Genomic DNA, 19,950 nt, shown 5'->3' on the forward strand with positions numbered 1-19,950 from the left:
GAATAGTTGGTACATGTAGAGTCTCAACAAAAGGACATTTAATCAAGGTCAGGTTTTGTGAGGTTCTGGGCACCTTCAACGCCGATTGATGAAAATAAGGGTTGAGGCTGCTCAACATCTCACAGAATCAACCCCTAGAAAATCAGATCCTAAGGCATTAACAATGGCCCAGCAGATGATACATTCATCTATTAAAAAAAATATGCTACTCAAGGTAGACAGTTGGAAACACACCATCCCCTTCTAGCCAAAATTAAGAAACAGTTGATCTAACCATTAGCTTTTGCCAGTACAAAATAATTTTTCAAACACTCTTTTGTTATCAGGGCAAAATAAACTTTAAAATATTTTTAAACTGTGAAAAAATACAAGTAAATTTTTATTTAAAAATATATATATATTCCTTACTCCACATTTGTTTGTACAGATAGTTTTGTGTTAAAAGGACAAAAGAAAAAATAAAATAAACACATCAATAAAGGCATACTCAGACTATCAAATTATTTATATAGTGTATTTGGTAGAAGCATCTTTCTGTAAAACTGAGTAAAAGGAAGTTAATTATTCAGCTTTCATCTGCTCTCTAACATCAGAAGGCAAAGTTTCAAACAAAGTGTCTTCTACAACCAAGCCAGTCCGCTTCAAAGCCCTACACTCACCAAGTTCAGGCGGGAGAATTTCAAAGTGATTGCCTTTAATATCCAAATAGGAGAGGAATACTAAATTACCAATTTTAGGTGAAAGGACTGACAAATTATTTTTCCCAATCTTGAGAGTCTTAAGTTTTTTGCAAAAGTATAATTCATCTGGCACACTCTCCACTTTGTTACAAGTGATGGAAAAATACTGTAAACTTTGCAGCACTCCTATTTCCGGTGGAATAAATCGTATATCATTGTAAGACAAGTCTAAGTATCTGATTTTGTTGCATAGGAATAGGTGGGATGGAAGAACCTCTATTTTGTTGTGACTAAAGGAAAGACGCTCTAGGCTAGTGAGTTTCTTTATATGCTCTGGGATATATGTTATACTGTTGTACCACAGTTTTAGGATTGTAAGTTTTCTCAGATATTGAAAACTAACTATTTCTTCTATTGATTTGAGGTTGTTTTCCTTTAAATCCAATTCCTGGAGACTGAGAAGGCTAAAAACTGCATGAGGTATGCGCTCCAAATCACAGTGAACCAGCTCCAACTCTGTCAAGTTAACCATTTTCTTCAGGTTATTGAGCATCACTAATTTGGTGCCATCGTTATGGATACACATTTTTTGAAGATGACTTGAAACATCAACTGCAGATTGTGGGATTTTGGATACATTGCTTTTAATGTAGAGAATTTTAAGGCTTTTAAGTTCCCGAAAAGACTCAAGAGTAATGTTTTTGGAAATATCATGACTGAGAGAACCAATTAAGTAGAGCTCTTCTAAATTTCTGAGCCCATACATCCAATGTGGAAGCTCTCTGATGTCATCAAACTTGACACTCAAGATCTTCAGATTTTCCTTCAGAAAAGCCAAGGCAGCACTGTGGATCTTCACAGAACACTGGTACAAAGAGAGCTCTTGGAGATTATCCAACTGTGCAATGGTTGCTGGTATCATAACATTATTAATTATTTCAAGTTTTAAAGACTGCAGCTCTGTAATTTCAAAAACAGTGTCTGGAAGTCCAGAAAGCATGAAGAGCTGCAGTTCTAGCCGGTTATATGCATTTGTTTGTAGCCTCTGTCTCAATTTATCCGCAGTCCATTCATTGTTTAAGTTCAGCTGTTTCAGCTTGTTTTCACTGACTTCAGACAGGAACACTGCAAATCTCTTTGAATAAAGAGGGTCATATTGATCTATCATGTGAAGCATAAAAGCAAAGTCATTCTTAACATCTGGGATATCATCAATTCCAGTCTCTTGCCGAACATATTCAAAAGAATATTCCTTTAGTGAACGATAGAACAACCAATATAAAGTGTAAAGGCATGTTAGTCCATAGATGCTTACAAAGCACAGGTAGCAGAAGGAAAGTTTAGAGAATAGATGTGCCATGGTATGATTACAGGAAAAATTCTTATATCCTGTCATGTCCTGAATGTCAACATTACAGTCTACTGTAAATTGAACTTCTGAAACTAGTGCACTATTGTAAGCAATAATGATAAGGAATTTAATAACTTTAAGTACAGTCTGACGAACATACATAGCATAGAGCAGATCACTTTCTTCAACATGCAGTCGGAATTTCTTCACCTTTTCAAACAATGCTTTTGCCTGTTCTCCTTCTTTTTTATCCAGTGCCCCTGCTGTCCCCTTATCTACAACAAACTTTTCAGGTATCGATTTTAAAGACTGAGTCTTGACCAAAGTGCCTTCTGTGCTAGGTTGGATAGTATTTGACCTGCTTATGTTGTTCTTCCTGTTGTCCTTCTCTTCTGAGTCTTCCCCAGACACTTCAGATAATGCCCTTGTTGTCCAGGGAGAATCAAAACATTTTCCCAGTATGGAAATGAAGTGTTCAATTTTTGAGCTTGATCCAGGGAATTTGAACCAGAAGTTACTACATAGCATGAAGATCAGAGTATGTATAAGGACAAGGTAAGGGAAGTACTTTGCATACCAATGCAGGGCACGTTCATAGCACATTTGGTTTATAAAGCTATACTGCTGAAGGTCTAAATCAGTCTTTAGTCCTTTCATTTCAACAGTGGCAGGAGTAGTGGATGGTTTGGGTGGAGGAAGTGGGGTTGTATTTGGGACTGCATTAGACACATTAGGAATGTGAGCGTGGTTCTGTGAAGGCTGTATTCTTTTTGGAAGGCATATTATCTTGTCTTGCATAACCTGAAACACACAGAAAGATACACTTTCAAATTATGTAGAGATGATGCCTAATGTAATCACTGTTTGGATAATAGCATCAGCTAAATGTAATTTCTTCTTGACATACTCTATGCTGAGTATTAGTTCAGTGGTTAAATCCATTATTGTTATTTGTTATGTGCTAATCACACGATTAATATATGCTAAAAACTAGATTGTCTGACCTATTTAGTCATTTCCATACTTATAAAAATCTTCCACATGTAAACAAACCTATGAAAGAGTAACTCTGTCTTTGACTTGGTGATCATTGCATGAATACAGTACTAACCGATCAGATTTAAACCCACCACATATACACACAGGGGCTTACTCTGCCTGAGTGCCCACACTTCCCATTGGCTTCAGCAGGAGCTGAGGAAGCATGCCACCTAGCAGGACTGGACCCCACCATTATTTTTTAACTATCTCCAGCATGGTAACTGCTGAAACTTAGGCCATGTCTACACTTACCAGTAGATTGGCGCTGCTGCAATCAATGCAGTGGGTGTCGATTTAGCAGGTCTGGTGAAGACATGCTAAATCAATGGGAGAGTGCACTCCAATCAATTTGTGTACTCCATCTCCCCGAGAAGAGTAAGGTAAGTCAGCGGGAAAGCATCTTCCCATCTACACAGCATGGTGTAGACACTGTGGTAAGTTGACTTAAGCTATGTCGACTTCAATTATGTTATTCACATAACTTGGGTCAACTTACTGCAGTAGCGTAGACCAGGCTTAGAAAGCTCCTTTAGATACACTGAGCCAGATTCTCAACTCGTATAAACTGGTATAAAGCTCCAGTGAAGTCAACAGAATTACCCCAATCAACATCAGTTGAGGATCTGGCCCATTATCTTGAAATTGGGTTTACACAATTGTAATAAACGGGAATGTAAATATTTGTCTGTTTCATCTGAATTGTTTTCACACACCATTTCCCTTGTGGTTTATTCAGTCAAGCAGTTAAGTATGCAAGTAACTGAAACTATGCTTTGTTCACGTCAACAAACACTTGGCTGCTGGCCCAAAAAGTGCCCTCGTGAAGTGGAATTTTTGAACACATATCACATACACACATCTTCTGTACACAGCAGAAGACATTTAAAAAATATAATACAAACCTATACCTTATATCCTGCACAATTTGGGACATTTATCATTGAAATTCTGGAGAAAATTCCCTGCTGGTATCAATGAGCAAAGCTCCACTGAAGTCTGCCAGTTTATGACAGCAGAGAATTTGTCCCTTTAACTTCACTTCCTAGGGAATGTGAGTTCCACATTAAGCAGTATTATTGGATCCAGCAGCGTCAGCTGGATCAAAATCCTGCTAAGAAAATGTGAATCGGTAAGAAACGGCATAGGAGTTAAACAGGAAATGATGAGGCTTATTTCGTATCAGTGACAGGAACATAGAGCCTGTTTGTGGCATGCTCTATGGGTTTATGCAGAGGAGAAGCAGCCTCTGCCAAGTCATTATTCCCTGCATAGGTGGGTAGAGCAAAGGCTGTGGGAGATATACTGCACCAGATATAAGCCGAGCATAGGGTAAGTCCAGTGGTGAGCTGGAGCCGGTTTGCACCGGTTTGCAGGAACCGGTTGTTAAATTTAGAAGCCCTTTTAGAACCGGTTGTCCTCTGCAGGACAACCGGTTCTAAAAGGGCTTCTAAATTTAACAACCAGTAAGTTGAAGTGACCCAGGAGCGTAGCTAAGGGGGGAGAGGGGGAGCAGCCACTCCCCCCGAGCACATTATCCAAAAGTGGCACCTTGAGCACCCACGGGAAAAATTTTGTGGGTGCAGAGCACCCACCAGCAGCTCCCCGCCCCGAGCTCACATACGCTCCGCTTCTGCCTCCTCCCTTGAACGCTCCGCCCCGCTTCTCCCCCTCCCCCCGGCTTCCCGCGAATCAGCTGTTCGCGCGGGAAGCCTGGGAGGGCGGAGAAGCGGTGCAGCAGCTTCGCGCTCAGGCCCAGGGAGGTGAGCTGGGGCAGGGGGGCCACTCGCACCGCAGCAGGTAACCCGGGGGCGGGGCACACAGGGGAACCACTCCCCGCCCCAGCTCACCTCCGCTCCGCCTCTGCCTCCCTGGGCCAGAGCACGAAGCTGCCGCTTGCTTCTCAGCCCTCCCAGGCTTCCCGCGTGAACAGCTGATTCGCGGGAAGCGGGGGGGCTGCAAGCTCGGCCTGACCCGGTGCTCCACGAACTGCGCGGCGGTGGCGTGGCCTGGCTCCAGCCTAGCAGCGCCGCTGTAGTGCCACCAGCCACCTCCAGGCAGCGCAGTAAGGGGGCAGGAGGGCGTCAGGGTGGTCAGAGGGCGGGGAACAGGGGGGTTGAATGGGGGCAAGGGTCCTGGGGGAGCAGTCACGAAGGAGGGAGGGTTGGATGGGGTAGTGGGAGGCAGTCAGGGGCAGAGGTTCCAGGGATGGGCAGGGGACAGGGAAAAGGGGTGGTTGGATGGGGCAGGAGTCCTGGGGGGCCATCAGGAATGAGAGGGGTTGGATGGGGCGGCAGGGGGCAGCCAGGGGACAGGGAAGGGGGGTGTATGGGGCAGGGGATCCTGGGGGGGCATCAAGGAACGTGGGGGGTTGGATGGGGCAGGAGTCCCAGGAGGCGGGGGTGGACCACGACCCCCTTGTGGGGTGAGGAGGGAACCGGTTGTTAAGATTTTGCCAGCTCATCACTGGGGTAAGTCCTAACTGGAATGGGGAAACCTGGGAAGTAGATCGTGATTTGATAGGTAGTTCCTGGGTCTGCACAACTGTGCACTGCCTCATACACAAAAAATCACAATTTAGGCACCCCCCTCCACTTTTTTTTATTAAAGGGGACAGTTAATGTTTATGGGTCTAAACTTTGATCTACTCGCTAACCTGTTGGAAAGGTCCTTCAAATTTACACATGTAAAAACAAAAAATATTCAGGACCAAAGAGCTATACATTTTTTTTTAAAACAACAGCTATTTCTGTGGAGCCCACCATACATAGAGCTTTCTGCTCCTTGTCAGATTCTGGCTCTGTAGCAGCATTTAACTAACCCAGCAGTTAACATCAATTGTTTATGTACCAAGCATCCTCAAAATGTTTTGGCACGGAGGAGGCACAGTTATTAATTATGGGTGGTTATGAATAAAATAAGCATATTCATTTCAGCTCTATTCAAAACACAGGGAAAAAAATAAAATTGATGTTTGCCAAATGAAAAAAGACAAATATATATTGTTAAGCCCTTAAGAAAGTTGTAAATAATAAAGAGTGAAAAACAAGAATTTAACTCTACGGTCAGGTTTGCTTTGAAAAATTGTTATGAAAAAAAGGCACAAAATCTCCTCACGCTCCTTTGCCATGACTGAGGATCATTAAAAAACAAAATGGGCCAATTCCTCAGCTGGTGCAAACCAACATAATTCCACTGACTTCTGATTTTCAGCAGCTAAGGGTCTGGGCCTTAATATTTTATTCATCTGTTCAAACAAATTACTCATCTGGGCCAGCAGATTTTGACTACAGCAAAAACAAAACTTGACAATGTTCTTCTAAAGAAGGCTCTGTCTGGCATTTTTTGAACACCCCAACAACATGCTTTTAAGTTATACTTTGTTTAATTTACCTGTAAAGTACATCCAAATACACCAATCATCAGCATGGCTACTGAGAGATAGTCCGTAAACACATCCCACCATGGCTTCAGTACTCTGAATGCCGGCTGCTGTTCAGAGAACTGACGAAATTCGGTAACAGGAATCATGTTTCTGAAAGACAGTCAAGCAAGGCTGGTGTTTAGTCATTTCATGCTATCCTCCTCCATTCCATATGACTCATGAAAAAAGATAGTTGACTCAATGGGGGGAGGGGGGAATGCTATTTTGACCTTCTACAATCATTAGGAATTCTGTGCTTCACATCCTGCCCTCCCAGTTCCTTGGATCTAAAAATGGGCATAATCGTCACCTCACAAGGGTGTTGCTGGATTATTCATTCATAGCCATAATGTGTTTGGAGATCCTTGGATAGAAGGCACTCTAAGCATGAGTTATATTAACATATTGTCTTCATAAATCCTTCAGACTTCATACACTGTCAATGAAACCACTACAACTGAAGCATTACGTCACAAAACCACATTAAAAATCAGAGATATTTATGAGGCAGTGTCCGTATCCATAGATCTGCACTGATGCCCAGTTTGTTGCAGTAATGGTGATGGTATACAGCTCTCTTTATGACTCTCCAGCCAGGAGAGCCCCTTCTGATATCTGTGTGCTTATCTCAGAAAAACTCAGCAGAGAAACCAGGGAAAAGTGCTTCTTCAAAAGAGGGACAGCTGGTGTGAGTGACTAATAGGACAAACCTTCTCTTCACTCTTTTTTCTTTTAGAAAACAGTGGAAAAATCCATCCCTTTAAATTATATGACCAGCACTTATCAGTGGAGCACTGTACTTTAGGTATCCTTTACCTGACAGCATCACAGTGCCCATAAGTGTCACACAGATGAAAGACTCTTGAGCAAGAGCTAAAGCATGACATAAATTGAGTACCAGAATTTGTACTATTTTATGGCCATTGCTAGGAAGACTCCTTCCTTCCTTTTCTTTATTTCCAGCACAAATCTAAATAATTTTGGAATGCTATTCCATCAGATTTTTATTTTAAAATTGTTATTTTTCTATCAAACACTCATAGATAGATACATTCTTTAAAGAATATATAAATACAATTTTAATCTATTAGATGCCATTTAGTGATCCCTGATGAAGCTTTGCTATTTACATGGCTGTCAGCTCAGTCATTGGAAGCTGGCATTTTGCTGACAACAGAAGTACCGCCAGCTCCAAACATTCAAAAATCCCGCAGATCATGACTGGCTTTGAAATCATTTTTTGTTTTGTTCTGCTAACAACTTCGGGGGGGGGTTGATTATTTTGTGGGGTGTTTTTTGTTTTGGGGGAGGGGAGGTGTTGTGTCTTCTGGCATCAGATCCTGTAGGGTTTTATATTTTCAAGCTTTTCTCCACAACTATGAGGGGTAGAAATTTTTTTGTAAACCAAAGTTGAGATTCTCACACAATCTTATGACTCCAGAAGGAAAGCTTTAAGCAAAGCGCCTAACGTCATGAGAGTTGGCAACTACACAGCAAGAAATGCACTGAGTGCAGGAGTAGATGGGATGGAAAATCATTCTGCACTGAAATCATTGGGAAGCCCGGATAAATCTGAATTCTGGTTTCGCTATATATTTGTAAGTAGTTTTGTTTTATTATAACAGTGTTTGATTACTTTATAGGTAGGTAATCGATGAGGAATTTAGATGAAGACATATAGTCTACGCCACTACAAGGAAATGCTCCTCAGATCTCCTTCCCTTCTCCTCCAGTATACTGGATAATGAGCATATGGAATGTCATATGGAATATTAGAACTGTTCAAGAGCACATGACCACGTCACTGTCTAGCTGGTGGTCCACAGACGATGAGGGAGAAGTTCCATGAGGAAAGTCTCTCACAGGTCCATCTGTGGAGAAGGATGATCTGAGTATACCTAAGTGACAATACTAGAACAGCCTGAAAATTTTCAGATGCAATGTTTTTCTGTCAGAAAATGTCATATTGAAGCATTCCATGGGAAACATCAAAATTTTGGCTTTTTGTTCTGATTTGGAACCAAAATTTGGAACGTTAGAATTTCCCTCAGAATGGAATTTTTTTGTCCGAACCAGCTCTAGATAATACTTAGCCCCATTATTGTTGCACAGTAGAAAGTTTATAGATTGGTTACTTTAAAAATAGAAACAGACCAACTGATCTTTTTAAGTCAAGATCTACAGCACCTGAAAATTAGTATCCATTCTTTCAGACTAGAGAACATCACCAGGGAAGAAAATCACTCAGAAAAGTATTGAGATGAACTGGAAAAAAACGACTATTAAAAAAACTTGTTGGGGTGAGTCAATCTAGTGTTCAGTTTTGTTGTGACAACTATATCAGAATGCTATTTAAGGCACTGTTCAGCATTCTTTACTCAACATATGGTCCCAATGGTGGATGTGAATGAACTAATGACAGTATACAATGAATACAAGGAACAGGAATTGACTTGTGTGTCCTTTGTCCATAGAGTGGGGACTTTCTACACTTGATCCTTCTTTTGCAATATTTTGCAAACATGGATATTTGCAAGATGGAGACTGGTCACAAAGGTATGGAATATTTGAGACATTTTCTATCATTCTCTCAAGAAACTCAGTCATTTCTCCCTCTAATGGCAGGCTACCTTTGTGGTACTAGAAGTCACAGCAAAGGCCTATAAGAAATTCAAAGGAAGGTATCTGTATTCTGTATTTTACAATACTGCTGGATTGAATGATTGCACGAAAAGTGGATACATATAACTACCACTCCTTTTACAACAGTAGCTTGCTTTTACACATTATGCTTCTAGCCCTGTTACCATGCAGACTCCTTGGAATTCCATAAGCAGAGGATTCCAAAGCTTCAGAAAAACTGACTGCATGTTTATCTTTTTCAAAGAATTGCTAAAGAACTCCTCCAGGCTGCACAAGGACTCTGACCCTAAAGAAGTGGGTCTATTTAGTGACCCTAAATACATTCAAACAGTATTTTATTCATAGATTCATTTCCAATCAGATGCGACAAGGATTTTGCAAACGGAAAAGGTTCAGATTCAATCTATATTCTGCTGACTATTTTAAACAAGTCAAAACAGAGATAGTTTAAAACCAATGCCACATTTCAGGACAAAGATCAACACATTAACTACTGGAGTTTCTCTTATGTTATTATTAAAAGGAATTGCAATATTAAAGATGAATTTAAACATTGTGGGTTAGAATTTCAGCTGGTGTAAATTGGTACTGCTCCACTGACTTCAATTCAGTTGCATCCAGTTACTATTTACAGGCACAATACCCAATAGTTTAGGCATAAGCTTTGACTTGTATTAAATGTCGTTATAATCTGGTTGGAGAATCTCTGAATTCTAAATACTCTTAATTTTCTTAATTAAAATCATCACTCTTGTTCTCTTTTCTCTCTTGCTTCCCCTACCCCACCTTGCTCTCCAGAAACTTAAAAAAGAAAGGGAGGTATGAGCTAGACTATCTGGCATTCTGCTACTGCAGAGAATTAAGAGAAGAAGCCCAAGTTAACCTCTGTTCTGAGAACCAGCCAATGGTGATATACAAACAAGGAAGGATAAACACCACAAAACAAGCTGTACTAGCTTGTAAACAATTCAAAATAAAATGTAGGGTTTGCCACATGGAAAACTGGTGGGAAAGGGTCAATAGGGAAATATATTTTTAATATTTCTAGGGAGGTATTTCAAACAATGGAAAATAAAGGGAATTGAAAATTGATTCCGTGAATATGGGGCAATGAGAGATGTGAAAATACAGGCGTGCAAAAGAATTTTGGGGAACCCTGAAATTCCACAGCAAAAGAATAGCATATGGAAAAGAAGGGGCCAATGTGGTCTTCTGAAGGAATATGAAGACAAACAGGCATGTGCTGGAAATGGAGATGTGGGGAAGAAGCAAACAAGAGCACTGAGGGCCACATTCTCAGCTGGTTTAAATGGGCACAGCAACTTTCACTTCAGTGGAGCTTCACGCATTTACATCAGCTGAGAACTTGGCCCACAGAGTCAGTTAATGCTTTCAGGAGCAGATGAGAGCAGCAAAAAGCAGACTGAGTTAATGCAACCTAAAGGAGTTAAGGAGAATAAATAGATGAGGGTGGGGAAGAAGGGAATTGGAGACAAATTAGTCTCATTAATAAATGAGAGAAATTAAATCAAATGATGATTCTAAAATGGCTGCGCCACTGCACTAATCTGCCTGTTTGCAATTGGCCTTCATCATATTAAATAAAGAAAAGTGGTATAGGCAGTTAGGAAGTAATGAAGGTTCTTGCCAATACGGCTGAAGAGAAAAGTGAATATATTTTATAGATCAGGAGATCCAGATGACGTGCATTTCAGGATATGAAGGAAATTAAATAATTCAATTCCTGAACCACTGACAGCTCACAGGAATACCTGCAGGGTGCTGCTGTGGAGGGGTGATGATAGCAGAGCAGGGTTTTCCATTCACCGACTATCCCCCTGTGGGGCTGATATCTTCAGGCCCATGACAGAGAGGGAGTTTAGTAGTTTATAAGAGCTTTACTATATTTTTTCTCCAGTGTGTCTTTGTCAAGTGTCTTGAAAAATACTTTATAATTAAAAACAACACACACAAATGCATCTAAAATACAGTCCTGAATTAAAAAGCTACAGCCAATAATAGTGCGAGTATAGCCTTCGGATCTAACAACAGGCTACTGTGGTCATTTTTAAAGATTCCGTTTGAGTAACATATTTCATTCTATGTAGCATAACTGGTAGTGGATAAGTACTAACCTTTAAGTGCACAAGGGGGTTGGTCAAATGAAACTGCTGTGCATGTTTAACTTACCTGTCTCTGCTTTCTAGATGCAATTTAAATAGGCGCTATGATTGGAAAAGCAGATTCAATTAAATAAAAGAATGAACTGGATAGTGTCCCTTTATTTTATCTATTGCAAGCTCTTTGGGATAGGGAGCATGTCTTTGTAGATGTCTGTATGGCCACTTAGCATATTTTCTTCATGGACCACCCAAAAATAACAAAAAGTTGACACCAAGATGGCTGCTTGTATAGAGTTGCTTTTCCCAGGTTCATTAAGGCCAAACAAATGTGTTGTGCACAGGTGACATGCAGGAGATGGAAGGATGGAGTTCCCCTTCCCTGTCCTAGCAGGTGGATTAACCCCTCTGGGAGAATAACTGCAGTCTCCAGGATGTGGCAGAGGCTACCGACGGCTCTGTGTCCCCTAAATGGGAGACTTCAATCAGGGGGTTGGTATCATTTGTTGACCCTCTGGGAGGCCCCATCTGTCCCAGCGACCTTCCACACCATCCCCATATCCTCGCTGAACAATGCCCCAAGACTGGGTCCCCATACCCAACTTCACTACAGCTTGTCCGCTACATACAGTATAAAATGGCAGCTCCACTGATTTTTGTTTTTTTACATGACCACCCACAGGGGAACAAGATTTGCTACTCCAAGAGTAATGGGTCTGCCAAACTGCAGAGTTTTTCACTACAGGTCGAGCCCTTGTCTATTTTTATTCTTCATGTGGAAAAAGATAATCAATTGTGTTACAACACAGGGAGGCAATCATTATTTATTGTGTGTGTGTTACAGTCAGGGCCTCATTGTGCTGGATGCAAACATTTAATAATACAGTCCCTGCCCCCAGGAGCTCACTGATGCAACAGGGAGTGAAGAACACAATGGAGGAGGAGAAGAGGGAAGATGAAGATGACGGTAACAGGAAGACAGGGGTTGCAGGTATAATTAACTAAGTACACCTTGGAGGCTTGAAAGGTGTGGGCTTTCTTAAAATAACCAGCTAGGAGATATAAAATTATTCATTAGCTGGCAATACATTTCACAGTCATGACACTGCATCAGTATAGGATAGAGAATCAATCCCATCACCTCTTGAGGGTGTGTCACAAGGCTATGGACTTGATCCCGCTCCTCTGAAGTCAGTGGGAATTTTTTCCATTGACTTAGAGGGGCATAAGGTCAGGCTGGCTCCAGCTGGGGGCAGAACAGCAGCAGAGCTGGGAGTGGAAGGTTTGTGCATCAAGCCTATTCTGTGATTTTGGGACAGATGGTAACCCTGGGGGACTTCACGCTATTTCAAGCCAGGAGATCCACTGATGGCAGAAAGTGCTGGGCTTGGCAAAAGTAGTTCTCTTTGCTGGCTTAAATATACTGTTTGTGTTAGTATGAATTATCAAGTGTCTTTTGGGAAAACTGCTGCAAGTAGGTCTCTGGGCTGGTTCCCATACACAAATTATGGAACATTAATCTTCATTAAAAAAAGCAGAGAGCAATGCATATTTAACATACAGGCTGTAGTAATTATGAGCAGCAATGAACCTGTGGCCTGGTAGCTGGGCGCTGACGGAGTCTGTAAGCATTTATGTTCCTTGTATTGGATGAGTGCTGGTTACACCGAGTATTACTTCACATAAAACATTACACTGCACACTCCTGAAGTTGGAGCACTTTGTCACAGATCATAAACATTTGTTACTCTGAGTAATATTTTAGTGCAACTGTCAAGGGGTACTGTAATGTCTTTGGCCTTGGGCAAGGCACCATGTTAAGGAAACAAGCTAAACTGTTTAACGACAGAGGGCCCAATTCTGCAGTTCTGAGCAGATAAATCTTCCCAGTAATTGTTTTGTTTTTGTCTGCACAGAGACTACAGGATTCAGCTCTTTGGCCAGCTAGAACAGATAAGACTAAATTATGGCCACAGTTCTGCAGCCAGATCCGCATGGGTGTGTCTGGGGTGCTGGGTTAGGCAAAAATCACTGCACCCATGTGGAGCCTCATTGATTACAGCCAAGTTTTCCTAGACTGAACTGTAGCAGAATAAGCAGGGCTGGTGCTACCATTTATTGAGGTTGTCCAACACTTCCCATTTTAAGACCTTGTTTCAGTTTGTCATAACTTTGCTGAACTGTTTGGCCTGAAATTTTGCATGCGGGGTGTCTGCCTCAGTCTGAAATAGTTGCTGTTTTTTTTAGAAGAAAAACGTAGCCAATATGGTTCCACTGTTTCTGAGAACAAGGTTGGGGAAAAATACATTTTGCCCATATTAAAAAATTCTTGAGACTTTTTCTTTGAAAGGCTTTGAAGCAGGGACTTGAAATTTGGTAGGACCTGGTGTTTGTGTCAGGGATGAACCTTTTGCTTCCATGCAAAAATCTGCCAAATTTGGCCAAGTTATAAGCCTTTGAAAAATTGCAGTTCAAACATGCTCAGTGGAGACTTCTTTGATTTAGTAGCTAGAAATAACTGAAGATTCCACCCTCACTGAGCATGCTTGAGTGCTGACCAGACTGTGAATACACCATGCTCACAGAGTGATTGAACATGCTCCATCCCCTCACAGCGCCTGTGTGTGACTGGACAGTGCACATGTGCCAGTGCTGCAGAGTATGCTCCAACTCCAAGCTACAGGGGCTCAGATGGAATTTCTCTGTAATTGGTACTCCCAGCTACTCCAGGCTGGGCACTGTAACTGACACTAGGGAGCCTGTCTCTCCTGTGCTCTCAATGAACCCCAGCCCCTGCTGGCACCCAGTCAGCATTTTGGAGGACACCATCTGATTTGAATGTAGGGGGACAAAGGACAGACCGGGGGAGGGAAAGGAATAAATTGGGACAAGGAGTCTGATGAGCATGGGACTGGGGGAAAGAAACTGGGAGTTGGAGGCAGGAGACTGGAACTGGCTGGGAAAGCTAAAAATAGTACATGATCACATAATTGATGACTCTATCATTATTCATATGCACAAAAGGGATGAATTAAGGATGCACAGGCAACCTTAATTCTGGCACTTCCTAACGTTTGAGTGCTTGACTTTATCATCTTAACAATGTTCTTTTACTAGTGTGTGTGTGTGTGTGTGTGTGTGTGTAAGTAAAATGTATAAGAAGGCTGACTTGTCTTTCTATTTTGGCAATCATTTTACTATATGTTTGAGTAGTGTCCAGCACAGTGGGTACCTAATCCTGACTGGGGTCTCTGGTTGGTCCTCCTGTAACACACAAATAACATGTGTAAATAAATAAAACTCCTACTACTAACTTTTTCCTATCTTTTAGGCATTTGAAGGGAACAATACATCTAAGAACGAATCATCCTCCCCCGTTAAGCTTTGAAGCCACAACTATTTTCTGTGAACTGGAAAAACTACAATGAATACAGATCATTTGTAAAGCTCTTGCACTTTTTGCCAGCTCTTCTTTTTTTGGAGAGCTACACTTAGTTCTGTTGATCATAACTAAGAATTTCACAGTGAGAAACATCAATATTTGGGAGCAAGGAATACAAACAAGAAGTGTTGCTACTGCTCAGTAATAAACTCAATTTTAAAGAATTGGAAAGATTGTAAAAATACATTTTTAAAGATCCATTTATGTCAGGGGTGGGTAAACTTTTTGGCTTGAGGGCCACATCAGGGTTGCAAAATTGTATGGAGGACTGGGTATGGAAGGCTGTGCCTCCCCAAACAGCCTGGCCCCATCCTCTCATCCGCCCACCCCAGAACCTCTGACCCATCCAAACCCCCCCGCCCCGCTCCTTGTCCCCTAACCACCCCCTCCTGGGACCCCCGCCCCTAACCACCCCCCCGAGACCCCACCCCCATCCAACCTTTCCTGCTCTCTGTCCCCTGACTGCCCTGACTCTATCCACACCCCAGCCCCCTGACAGGCCCCCCGGGACTCCCATGCCTATACAACCCCCGCCCCGCTCCCTGACCGCCCCCTCCCCACCTCCACTCCATCCAACCACCCCCTGCTCCCTGTCCCCTGGCTGCCCCCGGGGACCTCCTGCCCCTTATACAACCCCCCCACTCCCCGCCCCCTTACCATGCCGCTCAGAGCAGCAGGAGCTCGCAGCCATGCCACCCGGCCAGAGCCAGCCAAGGGCCAGGCAGGACAGCCCCGTGGGCCAGATGTGGCCCACGGGCTGTAGTTTCCCCACCTCTGATTTATGTCCTCAAAGCAGTCATTTTTAGGTCTACATGTTTACCATTTTCTAAAAACATTTTAAAACAAAATATTTGAAATTCATTTTCTTGATGGATGGGGCTGATCAACAAATGTGGCCTAATGAGTGAGACAATGGAGTAAGAGTCAGGAGACCGAGCTCCAGCTCTGTCACTGGCTCATTGCATGATCTCAGGCAAGCCACTTCATCTCTCTATATCTCAGTTTCCCCATCTGTAAAATGTGCATAATGAGGCTTACTACCTTCGTAAAGCGTGACAGGATGTGTGGATGAACAGTACTATATATTATTTTCTCTAGTTCTCTGGAAAGAATCTAGTCTGAGCTGGTAGTGACTGAAAATTGTTCTCTGATGGCTTTGTGAAATCAAGCTCATTTGATACCAAAAAGAACAAAAATCCTCCACGTCATAATTAGTACTAGTTGGCCTTCTGTGGAGGGACAACATTGAATTGTTCTGTAGAATGGATTATTCTCTCACCTTGAAACATGACCCTGCAGGTCAGGGTTCAGACAAAAAATGGGGCCTGATCCTACCATCTTTACGTGGTCAATGTTCATCATTGACTTTAATGGGAGTTTTCCTTAGATAAGGGCTGCAGGATGAGGCTTATACACAGTTCCCTGGAATATGCCCGTCCAGTGCAGAAACAGGACTTTTGTCTCCATGGCTATAATTCAGCACATTTCCACACACACAGCATTTAAAAAGATTCTCCATCACTTTCCAGTAAAACCCTGAGTTCGAAGATTCTGTTTACCCAGTTTCTAAGATCCCCAGGGCAAGGACTGGGGCCAAAACTTTTATATGCAACTAAAGTGTCTCAAATGCCACAAAATCACTAAAGAGTGGCAGATTTTCAGGACGTGCTGAACACTCACCTGAAAATCGTAGCTAAACTTTCAATGATTTCAGTAGAGCTATCGACTTCAGTGGAGCCAGGATTTCACCTCAGGTCTCTCCAGCTAGGAACCCGCATTCACCAATCACTTTTGAAAATCATGGCCTGTGTCATTCTGCAGACACATGGCACTATGTGCAGATGTTGGGAAACAATTATAGACACGACACATACCAAATACAGAGGAGGAAGTGCAAGAAATGTTTCTTATTCTATTTTAAGTGTTTGTGACATCATCAACTGCTGCAGAAGAAACTCAGAGAGCTAACTTCAAGACTCAACAGATAAAATCAGTTTCTCTGATTTATATGTTGTGTTTTAACATGTATGTAGCAGCAATTTCAGCCTACACACAAGTGTATCTATTGCTACTGAGTTAGTAGCCCCAAAAAATATTCTTGTTGGTTTTTTTAATACATAAAAGCCATAATACTTTTTCATATGAGTAGCATAAACACATTTGCATGCTCAATTACTCTCTCAACTTTATTGGATTACGGAAACACAAACGTAGGGCTGGATCATGCACCTCAAAACCTCACTGAGGTCAATGAGAGTTGTGTGTGCACAAGTTATGCAGGACTGAGGAAAGATTACTTAAACATATTTAGAGAAATACTGAAGTCCCCAATTTTTCTGTCCCAAAAGAGACTGCTTCAAAGGGCATATACAGCATTTTGCAGCTTTGGGAATAACACTCTTATCTTAACAGGGTTAACATATCTTTCAAGCTTAGAACTCTGCTTACAGAGCAGCAAAATGCTCTTTACATGATAAAAAAAAAAAAACATTAGATCAAACTCAAAGATTGAGTAAGAAGAAATTATTCAAAAAGTGATATTTTAAAACATCCTAAAATTTGACAGACTGATTCAGAGAAGCAAAAGTTTTGCGAGGTTCTTCAGAATCCTTATTTAACATAGTCAGATAGCATACACAGAGAAATAATCCTCAATTTTAGAGGATACAAACATTGTAAAAAACAGTGCAAATAATTGATTAGAAATATGCAGGGGCCATAGCTTAATACAAATATTCATTATCTATAAATCTGAAGGTGCATAAACAAATTTCACTGATGTAATTAAAAATTAAAATCAACCATGACCAGGTCAGGAAACATAAAATATCTAAAAAGATCCATTCTGAGTCTCAAGCAGTTCTATCATCTGAAATGTTAAAGACCACACTGTAGTGGAGCCAAAGAAAATTAAAGAAGTGTTTGCTTTCATGATTTATGCCTTTTTCATATAAAGGATCTTTTCTTCTATCCCTTGCATGTGGTACAAGGGGACTTTTTAAAATTTGCAGTATTCTTATAAAACATTAATCCCAATACACCTGGATAAACATACAGATATTTTCAGCCCGAAATGTATATCACACATTTTTCTCCTTAGTGTAAAAAGCTTCCCACTAGAAACCACATTTGTAAGACAGATCAATAAAGCATAGCCCATTTTATACTAAGGGTATCATTTCTGACTGGGCAATAGGAAAGGCTAGTTTATACAACTTTCAAATTTTTAAAACTGATATAGTCTACACCAGGGGTGGCCAACCTGAGCCTGAGAAGGAGCCAGAGTTTACCAATGTACATTGCCAAAGAGCCACAGTAATACATCAGCAGCTCCCCAGCAGCTCTCCCCACCGCCTCCCGCCCACGGGCACAATCCCACTGATCTGCGCCTCCCCCACCGTCCCCCGCACCTCCCGATCAGCTGTTTCCTGGCATGCAGGAGGCTGGGAGGTGGGGAGAGAGGTGGAGGAACAAGGACATTGCAGGCTCAGGGAACAGGGTGGAGTTGGGGCAGGGCCTGTGGCAGAGCCAGGGGTTGAGCAGTGAGCACCCCCCCAGCACATTGGAAAGTTGGCGCTTGTAGCTCCAAGCCCCGGAGTCGGTGCCTATACAAGGAGCAGTATATTAACTTCTGAAGAGCCGCACGTGGCTCTAGAGCCACAGGTGGGCCACCCCTGGTCTACGCACATTTAAAAAAAAAAAAAAAAAAAAAAAGGTAGGAATGCTTTTTTTTTTTTAAAGGCACTCGGTCCAGATAATCTCCTTATTTCAAAATCCTGTTCTGAATTAATAGAAAAAGAAATGTTAACAGCCACTGTATATTGATAATTACTAACATTAAGTGGATTCTTACAGGTCATAAAGCTCAAAAGTTTGAAGGATCCAGAAAAATAGATCTGAGTCTGAACTCTTTATAGGACTCTTTCAGCTCATCGGGCCTGGTCTACGCTTACAATTTAGGTCGACATAGCTTCAGTGCTCAGGATGTGAAAAATCCACCCAGCCTCCACTGTAGCTCGGGGGCATGGTGCTCCTACAGTGACGGAAAAGCTCCTTCATAGTTATTCCACCACAATCCCCATAGTGTAGACTTGGCCTCAGTGTCCAGCCATGCCCTTCTGAGGGCAGATTAGAGTTTTCTTAACCAAAAAGTCTTGTTATACGACAAAACACAGAAAGTAGTCAAGCCTAAATTTTGCAAGATAAAAGCTTTAGTTGTCTGGAATTCTGATCATGATACAGCAGGACTAGTAGGTTTCACAAAAAGGTGTTTCCTCTGCTGATAAATACTTTTCATGTACACTTGAAAATAGAACAGTTCTATGGCACAATGCAAGAGGAGGGTGCAATTCACCAAAAAGTCATCCAGATTGATTGACCAATTAGAGGACTTGCCTAACAACTGTCTCTCTTCAGGTGACAAACATAAGTTACATTTCTTACAGTTCAATATCTACTTTTTTGTTATTGCATTTCAACATGAAACATGGGCACTCCAGTATGACATACCTGACTCTTGGGTTTGCTGCATTTAGCAGTTATGTTCAGTAGCATGCAAGTGGTCAGTCCAGATCAGATGCTAGATCTCCAAAGGGACTTGGGGTATGTCTACATGGAAACGCTACAGTGGTGCATAGTCACTTTACAGCGATAGAAGGGTTTCTTCAACTGCTGTAGTAAATCTACCTCCCCAAGAGCTGGTAACTAGGTTCATGGTAAAATTCTTCGGTTGACCTAGTAATTTCTACGTTGGGGCTTAGGTCAGCTTAATTATATTGCACAGGGAATGAAATTTTTCACAGCTCTGAGTGATGTAGTTAAGCCGACCTAACTTTGTAGTGTAGACGAGCCTCTTAGGCATTGCAATGCCTAACTTTTAGGTGACTTGCCACCAGTGGAATCCACAACCCCAATGTAGGCATACAGGCTCCCTATAGAATGCACGGGGAGAGAGATAGGCTCTTAAGATTAGGATTCACAAAAACCAACACACTAAGTAGGGGAGCCACCTCAGCTAACCAGAGGAAATGCCAAGGAGACAGATGTAGCCTAAGTGCCCACGTTCCAAATCTGGGCTAGATTTAGGTGCCTATCTGTGCCTGGGATTTTCAGCTGTGCACCCTCTCCTGGAGTTAGCCATCTAAGCTGTGGTTTGCAAGAAACAGAGGAGGAGGTGCTGGTGTCCTCCCTTATAACTTTTAGCCCAATGAGATGTGGGAGACCCAGGTTCAAGTCCCCTCCTCTACCTGATG

The 19,950-nt window shown here is 41.9% G+C and overlaps 1 protein-coding gene and 1 long non-coding RNA gene across 7 annotated transcripts in view; one reads left to right on the forward strand and one right to left on the reverse strand.

The window, feature by feature from the left end:
* Positions 1-361: 361 nt before the first annotated feature.
* Positions 362-19,950, reverse strand: part of LRRC8C (leucine rich repeat containing 8 VRAC subunit C) — a 45,372-nt gene continuing 25,783 nt past the window's right edge. For all 6 annotated transcript variants that reach the window (XM_054037063.1, XM_054037064.1, XM_054037058.1 and 3 more), the window contains 2 exons: positions 6,463-6,604; positions 362-2,832 (listed from right to left, as the gene is read on the reverse strand). In XM_054037063.1, the coding sequence (XP_053893038.1) occupies positions 562-2,832; positions 6,463-6,600 (2,409 nt within the window). In that variant the 5' untranslated portion in view covers positions 6,601-6,604 and the 3' untranslated portion in view covers positions 362-561. The remainder of the gene's footprint in view (positions 2,833-6,462; positions 6,605-19,950) is intronic.
* On the forward strand, positions 8,429-14,785 carry LOC128841719 (uncharacterized). Its single transcript, XR_008445911.1, has 4 exons — positions 8,429-8,793; positions 8,968-9,049; positions 12,156-12,247; positions 14,588-14,785. It is a non-coding gene; the product is annotated as an uncharacterized LOC128841719 (long non-coding RNA).

This window comes from Malaclemys terrapin, chromosome 8 (genome assembly GCF_027887155.1).
Source record: "Malaclemys terrapin pileata isolate rMalTer1 chromosome 8, rMalTer1.hap1, whole genome shotgun sequence".
Taxonomy (NCBI): domain Eukaryota; kingdom Metazoa; phylum Chordata; order Testudines; family Emydidae; genus Malaclemys; species Malaclemys terrapin.